Below are 8467 nucleotides of genomic sequence, written 5' to 3'. Positions count from 1 at the left end.
TGCTCTCCATTCTTAAAAAGTAGTCACACCAGTGGCATTCCCTAAAGCTTCAGCGATCAAAGAGAGCAGCTTCTAGCATTTTAGAGAGAGAAAGAGAGTGAGCAACAGCAAAGATGTCGAAGGAATTGAGCGAAGAGGGACACAGGAAAGACTATGTGGACCCACCACCAGCACCACTCTTGGACATGGGCGAGCTCAAGCTCTGGTCCTTCTACAGAGCCCTCATCGCCGAGTTCATCGCCACCCTCCTCTTCCTCTACATCACCATCGCCACCGTCATCGGCCACAAGAAGCAGGCCGGAGACTGCGGCGGCGTTGGCCTTCTGGGCATTGCTTGGGCCTTCGGTGGCATGATCTTCGTCCTAGTCTACTGCACCGCCGGAATCTCAGGTAAAATCCCAAAAAACCCATCAAAACTTTTTATAATCCTTCAAACCCCTTTCTTCTTTTGATGTAATTAGTGATCTGTTTTGGGAAATTATACAGGTGGTCACATTAACCCAGCGGTGACCTTTGGACTGTTCTTGGCAAGGAAAGTGTCGCTGATTCGAGCTGTGGCTTACATGATGGCACAGTGTTTGGGTGCTATCTGCGGTGTTGGGTTGGTAAAGGCGTTCATGAAGCACTCTTACAACGGTCTCGGTGGTGGTGCTAACTCTGTTTCTCCAGGGTACAACAAGGGCACTGCTCTTGGTGCTGAGATTATCGGGACTTTTATGCTTGTTTACACTGTTTTCTCAGCCACTGACCCCAAGAGGAGCGCACGTGACTCGCACGTCCCTGTAAGTAGTAGCTGTGTCTGTGTGTAGTATTATTTGTTTGGGGGAAGGGTTGGTTACATATATGGTTTGGGTTTTGAATGATGTGTGTGTGGGTGGATGCACGTGACATGCAGGTGCTGGCTCCTCTGCCTATTGGGTTCGCTGTGTTTGTGGTGCACTTGGCCACCATCCCCATCACTGGTACAGGCATCAACCCTGCTAGGAGTTTTGGTGCTGCTGTTATCTACAACAATGACAAAGTCTGGGATGACCATGTAAGTTTCCTTGATAAATGTTTATGTGAATGAATAAATATTGATACATGTATGTACTATATGTTTTTATTATTATTATTATTATTGATACATGAGTTGTGTGATGTGTAGTGGATCTTCTGGGTTGGACCGTTTGTGGGAGCACTGGCAGCAGCAGCGTATCACCAGTACATTTTGAGAGCTGCAGCTATTAAGGCTTTGGGATCATTCCGCAGCAACCCCACCAACTAAGTACCATCAAGGAGAATAGAACACCTCAAGAAAAAGAAAAAGAAAAAAAAAAATGTTTTGTGAATCTAATTTCTCATCTATTTGTTGTATTGTGTGTGTATGTATTGAGATGTTGATATAAAGAGCACTGCTTTTTCTTTTCTCTACCTCATCTTTTCAGTCTAAAAAGAAATTTGGGAACACATTTTGGTGCTTTCAAAGTAAAATTGTACTGTTGATTATCAGTATGAAACTGTTAATTGTCAGTATAAAATTATAAATTTCTCACATTATCAACTTAAATGTATAAGAAAATGCACAAATGTACAAATTTGTGGTCAATTTTAACGGGTCAGAACTCGAGAATTTAACCTATTTGGGGTGACAACATTCTGAGCCCTGGACCAAAGATGCTTATCCATGGCAAGTGTTCTGTCCATCTCAGATAACAAGACAACAAATGACGAGGGACCTAATTGATAGCTCATGTGACATGCCACGCTAGAAATTTACGCATGTTGTGATGTGAGAGTAGTAGTGGTTGGAACAACTATGGCTGATCAAAAGTAATTTTCTCAAAAGCCGTACAAAAGAGAGCAAATTTTGCTTTTCATTTGCCTCCTTTAACAAATAAAAGTTATTCCCACAGTCAGTATTGAATGCGCTGGACATCATTAGCAAAAATATAATATATTATCTCATTACCCGTAATAATATAATATATTATCTCATTATCCCTAATATTACACCCAATGATGCTACATACCAATAATATCTACCTATCCAAAGCAGACTATGAGGGTACCATTTAACCATTGTATTGGCAATTTGGGGCAACGCACTTTGCTGGCATACAAGTTAGTAGATGCAATCTTCTACCAACCTCCACCTTTTGGAGGATAAAAGATATGTTAAATTCAAGCCTGCAACCAAAATATGACAAATCAGACCAGAAGGGAATTGCACTCAAACACACATTCTGATTACGATAAACAGAGTCAAACACACATTCTGATTACAATAAACAGAGTTGATTGGCCATCAGTTTCTCTATTTCTTAAATGATAAATAATGCACATTACAAAGAGCACTCGATTCGTAGGCCCAAAATTCACATACATAATATTTCAAAAGCTACTACTTCTTCAGCACTGGATAATCCTAATCCACCAAGTAGGTGATTGCAATAAATCATTCTTACTGTAGCAAAGCCAAAATTTGAGATAAACTGATCTTAAAGAAAAGCACCCGTAATTTACGATTCTATCATCCGTCACAAGACTAAGCAAATTCAGACGAACATTTAACTTAGGGACCACAAAAGTTGTGGAGTTCAAATCCAAGTTCAATTTGGATTGGGAGCAGGTCCACAACATTTGATTTCAGACTAAGGCATAAACTTTCAAAGATCACCAATCAATTTCAAGATAAATGCATGTGATGAATCAGCAATAAGCACAATATTGAACACAAACAAAAATAGCATTCGTTATTTAGCAACATGGCCAATAAATTCAGGGAAGTGCACATTGACGAAATGTTAACAAACATTGATTTATACAAATAGCAGGACGAGTAGAACTAACCCTCAACAAAAGTATTACATGAAACTAACACCCAAGTACGTTTAGTCAGGCAAGGCCGTCCCTCTCTCAAGGTTGTTCTTAATCTCCAAAGTGTATTTCCCGAAGGCTCTCTCAATCTTCTTATTGAAATGCTCATTACGGTCATTGATCGAGTCGATGTCCTTCTCTTCATGGAACTTCCTCCTCCTGCTAAATGACTTCCGCTTCTCGTCCCTGTCCGTGAGCTCCTTTACCATCCTTTCAATCTTGTCTTCTGATACCTTTGGTGCCTGTCCAATCAACAAGAGTAGAGTTTAAGGAATTTGCCAGAAGTTCCCAAATTTAGCTGGTAAACTTCAATTCCTCAACAAAATTGCTTACCTTTCCATACTGGAGGCTTGAAGCTTCCCTGTAGAATTCTGGATCTGCTTCTTTCATCTGATTGTATTCTTCAACGTCGACCTCAATGTTCTTTGTCCGTTTTTTGTATGCATTGTACAATGTTTTCTGATTAAAAACTGTTCAAACAACCACAATAACATGAGCTTCACTGTAGCACTATTTTTTTAAAAACCTACAACACCCTTTCTGAAGACCCAAATATGTATTACTATGCATAAAAGGTCGGTCAATTGATTTATATTTTAAAAAAAAAAGACAGAAGAACAAAAAGCAACAAGATAAAAGGTGCACACATTCAAAGAAAATCAAAACACAAAAATAATTTAAGAAAATCTTTATTCTCAAAATTTACTAGGGTTTATTTTAACGGAAAAAACAAAAAGCAAAAAAAAAAACAAAAACATTTCCTAGAGCAGAAAAAAAAAATTAGTGGGAAACTTTAAGAAATAATATCCCAAATCAACAATTTTGAAATTATCTTCATCATCTTTTTTTTCCTAGTTAGTACTCACACACACGTCTCTTCTGAGACTTGAACTCCTGACCTCCCTTTGGGAAGGTGAATGTGTGCAGTGAGAGTTTAAACCAAGAAGGATCCATTGGATTACTTATTGAAGTAACATCACATATACATACAAATGCATATGAATGCACCTATGTTACATGGACTCAGGTACGGGTGTGTATCTATAAGTCGGACGTGTCAAATCTCCAAACAGAAGGACACACGGACACGGCTAAATATTCATTTTATTAATAATTATTTTATTTTTTAGAGTAAAGTAATATTTTTATCTAAAATAATGTTCAATATAGGCATTTAACTCATTTTAAAGTAATAATATAATATAATTGAATGATTGGCTATACTTTTTAAGTAAATGTCCAACCAAAAGTGTCGGACACATATCCCATACCCATGTCCGAGGAATATGTGTCCGACACGGGTACTGCACTACTTTTGAAGAGTCCATGTAACAAAGGAATGCACATATATAAACATAGGAACTGAAGATTTATATGCCAATAATGCAGCACTATTTTAATCTATTCATTTGACCAGACTTGCAACAAATTTTCTTCCAGTTTATACTCCCAATATGCAAGTCCTCTTCTAAGATGATACAGTTCAAAATAGTAGCAACCTAAGTTAATGATGAATTAATCAGAATCTCACAGTTTTGAAAAGAATGATGCAAATTATTGGAACATAAATCAGGTCAAATTTTCTACAAATTTGGACACACTTGTGAAATGCAAGCCATTACATGCATACATGCAATCAAGACACATAACAGACTCCAACAAAATGAATCAATTACGTAAACTCATGACTCACGAAGTACTATATAAATAACTATATCAATGAACACCTAAACATACCATCCCAACCGAAAGGTGCAGGTTCCTTTTCCCATTTCTTATACTTTCCCTCTGCTGCTTCTTGTGTATCGAGCATATATGCCTTAGTCATATCCAAACCATTGGCATCTAGAAGTTTGCCAATTTTCTTCTTCCTCTCCTCAATCCATTTTTGCTTTGAAACCCCTCTAGAATCTGGTGGAGCTTCCATTCTTTTCTTCTCAGACACCATGGCAGTTTGATTTGCTTTTCGCGCCTCATTCTGTTTGCAGGGAGCCCAAAGTCGCAGATGATTAGAAATGTAAAGAAATGATTGAAATAACATCCTGACAGAGCTAACTTAACATAATGAAAAAGCTTGGCTTTTGCAATCCAAGCCAGCAAAGATAAAAAATAATTGCATTTCAAGGATTATCCATACCATCTTTAACCTTAACTCAAATAATTTTTTCTGCCTTCCTGTGAGTTGTGTGATGTCACCTTCCACATTCTCCTCAGCAAAATTGTCACTATCACCATTTGGATGACCTTCAAGATCATGTATTTCATCATGTGGATTTTCACCTTGATCAGGACTCACAACTGAAATAGGATGAATATTGCAACCACTGGCTTGCATAGCTCCTGGTAAAGTGTATAGGAAGTAGTTAGAAATTTTTAAAAAAAAATGCAAACACACACACACACAGAAAAAAAAAAACAGAATAGGGAGCAACACGGAAGCTATTAGAGTAAGGGGAGTTAGGCTGGAACTTTCCAGCACATTTGTAGGGATTCAATCAGTTTCAGTTTATATTAAAATAGTATGGTGATTACTGATTATACTATTAAGAACTTGTAACACTTTAGTATTTGCAGGACAAGAAATGAATTAAGCTGGCATCTTTTTACTTGGTGGCAAGTGTTATAAGAAATAATCATATTTTTCATTAAGGGCACTTCCATTTGGATATTATTACAGATTTTAGACGCCAATGGTTTAACAAATAGATTCTAGACATGTGATTTAAAAAACATTTGTTAACACTAACCACGGGACACTATTAACCTGAGAGCATCAGTGTAACTAAAGTTGATGCTAAAGTTGAAGGTAACAAAAGCGCAAATCTGTAAACAAACAACACATAGTATTAAGGTTTTTCTTTTATAGTCTTCAGCTAGGATTATGCAGGCTATTGGTAGTCTGGTTACCTATTTTGTCCTACTAGGCTACCACAAAATATTATCAACATCTTCGTCATTGCCTTTATCCAATATGAACTGGGTCGACCAAATGAATTTGCTTTTTTCATTCTTTCTTTTATAAGCCATTTCTCCTACTATATTTAATTTTTTAAAATCATTCTCTATGTTATTTTGTCCTACCACCAAATATATGGTAATATATTATATAACCCCGGTAGACATTTATACCTAATTAATGTCATTCAACTAAATAGCAGTAATTTAAAAAATGTTACCAATGAAGCTAGACTTGACAATGATATAAAGAAGGAAATGGGCATAAATACTGAGAAGTGTGCTAATTGACCAAAATAAGAGGAGCTAGCCTTTATTACCTCAGCTAACCATCCCCCTGACTCAGAGAGAGATCTTGATGGAAATAAAGATAATGCCACGGTGTTCAGGGAAAAGTAGAATACATACATGTAACTAACTTGGCATGCCACAGATATTTGTTCTGTAGTTGTTCAGATTACAGGATAGATGATATTGTATTTATATTTTGCAGAAATAAAAGGCTTTATAGTGACAAGCCTGTGAGCGGATAAATTTCTGAGAGGACATGGATAAATATAAAATTTTAGATGATTTTTAAGCATTCAGCATCGCCTTTATGGGATAGGAGAGTGTTCAAAGTTCAAACTCTTTTCACCGTAAAGGAGGGACCATCATTTGAGGTCAATCATACGATTCTAAAACTGATAAGAAATGTGGACACGGGCACAAGACAAGAACACAACAACAAAAAAAAAAATTAAAAAGGTAGGACATGAACGTGGCAAAGGAACAACATAAGAAGATGTACTTTATATATAAAAGTTAATTTTAAATATACACAGATAACATTACTTCATACTAAGTAAACAAAAAAATCTATAAATGTAACATGAAATTTGTATTACAAAAATCATAATCAAAACTGCCACATAAGGGAATACATAACAAAGACACAACAACACAACATATTTGTATGAATGTTCTTATGCAGGCTTAGTGGGAAAAAAAATATTCTTATGCAGTATGTGTATATATATATATATATATATATATTTAAACACATAATGTCATGACTCCTCTCCTACACCTGTGCCCACTCAATGGTGAAAACCTTCCAATACCATTTGCTTTTTCTAAATAGAGTCACACTTCTATTAGTTCTCATAAACTTCCAATTTGATGTCTAACACCTTTTCGACATGGACACGACTCATCATTAAAATCGTCCATGCCTCTTAGTTTTATTTTCCACCTAGAAACTGAAAAATGTCCAAAACTAAGCACTAGAAAATATTTTCAGTATGTTAATTATCAAATAAAAGAGAGATCAAAGGTGCATAGATACAAAATTATTTATCTACAGGTTACATGTCCTACAAAATCACACTGATATATAAAATAAACAACAGAACATAAAGTACCATAGTAATGAAATAGAATCATTTACCTTTGCATTACTTTCAATATAGCATTACTCAAGGAATATAATGAGAAGAAGCCCAAAAAATAGAACTAACCTTGGTTGTTTTTATCCATCCGAGCCTTGACTTCAGCAATTATCCTAAAGCAATACTCACTACATTCGTGGTAAGGGTTTGATGCATTTCTGCAGTCTGGATGCACTCTTCCCTCTTCAGCCATCCTTCCTCAATAACTACTTGGATACAGAACCTATTTTCAAACTGTGGTTTGTAAGTAAAAAATCCAAGTTTCCTTCTTCCATTTGGTTAATCATAGTTTTCATTTTAATTTTAATGCAAATAGTGTGTACATGAGTGTTCAATTATTATAAATCAGGACCTCAAAATACTAATTCTTGTGAAATCTATTAAATATTTAATTCCAACTGAAGATTGATGTATTATGAATATACTTTCAGAATTTTAAATAGCACAGACTAAAATCAATTAAAAAATCACTCAAATCTGAAACCCTTAAGGCACATAAATATCATCCAAATTAGAAATTTTGGTGTCAACAACCACCCTGACTACTAACACCATAGTTGTGCACAGAACTTCACAAAATCTATTTTCTGTTGCCAACAAAATTGTGACTTCACTTCATTCAGTAATTTAATTCCTACAGAAGCATAGCAAAACAAGTGTGTGAACGATAAAATTAAAACCTAAACGAGATAACTAATTCATTGTTTCCACCTCAACTCATCTTTCGATTAGTTCAATCACATCTTATTAATGTCAATAACCCTTCTTTTATTTCAACAGACAAATATATAAAAAGTAATAATTAAAGAACTTAAACAAAAACCCTAAATTTGGATGAAACCCCCTTCCATCAAATTTTACAAGTAAAACAAATTTAAAAAAATAAAATAACGGCGAAGGCAAAACCTTTTTCTTTCTGTTATTCGGTGGTCGTCAGTGGAGCAAAACGATGAGGTCGCTATCTTGATTCTTCTTTTTTTCTCTTGATAGATCCCAACCAGGGAACTTCAGGGAATCGATTTGACTTGTTATGTTATAGCCCGCGGTTAGTTGAATCTGTAATGAAATTAAGAAACAGGTGGAGTTCTTCTATTCATCGCTTCCGTTTCTTCCATCCTCTTATAGAGGAAATCTCGAACACAAGAAGCAAGATAGGTCGTCTTTGTGGCGGCCTCGAATGTTAGGCTTTGTTTGGAACCAACCATTTTGGGATATGGAAAAGG

The 8467-nt window shown here is 35.8% G+C and overlaps 2 protein-coding genes across 3 annotated transcripts; one reads left to right on the top strand and one right to left on the bottom strand.

The window, feature by feature from the left end:
* Positions 1-1413, top strand: LOC132293838 (probable aquaporin PIP2-8). The gene is made up of 4 exons (XM_059791483.1): positions 1-390; positions 487-782; positions 896-1036; positions 1148-1413. The coding sequence occupies exons 1-4, from the start codon at positions 114-116 to the stop codon at positions 1265-1267; spliced, it is 834 nt and encodes a 277-aa protein (XP_059647466.1). The 5' UTR covers positions 1-113; the 3' UTR covers positions 1268-1413.
* Positions 1414-1920: 507 nt separating this feature from the next.
* Positions 1921-8467, bottom strand: LOC132293837 (uncharacterized). Of its 2 annotated transcripts, XM_059791482.1 has the most exons (7): positions 8151-8467; positions 7314-7467; positions 4997-5199; positions 4597-4837; positions 3193-3329; positions 2833-3101; positions 1921-2169 (listed from the first exon to the last, which is right to left on the bottom strand). In XM_059791482.1, exons 2-6 carry the CDS (start codon positions 7435-7437, stop codon positions 2874-2876), a joined length of 933 nt encoding a protein of 310 aa, XP_059647465.1. In that variant the 5' UTR covers positions 7438-7467; positions 8151-8467; the 3' UTR covers positions 1921-2169; positions 2833-2873. The 2 variants fall into 2 exon arrangements, with proteins under 2 accessions (XP_059647465.1, XP_059647464.1); XM_059791481.1 differs by lacking the exon at positions 1921-2169 and having other exon boundaries at positions 2710-3101.

This window comes from Cornus florida, unplaced genomic scaffold (assembly GCF_030987335.1).
Source record: "Cornus florida cultivar Cherokee Brave unplaced genomic scaffold, ASM3098733v1 CherokeeBrave_3.0.0_Hap2_Chr02, whole genome shotgun sequence".
NCBI classification, from domain to species: domain Eukaryota; kingdom Viridiplantae; phylum Streptophyta; class Magnoliopsida; order Cornales; family Cornaceae; genus Cornus; species Cornus florida.
This window is presented reverse-complemented; position numbering and strand designations above follow the sequence as displayed.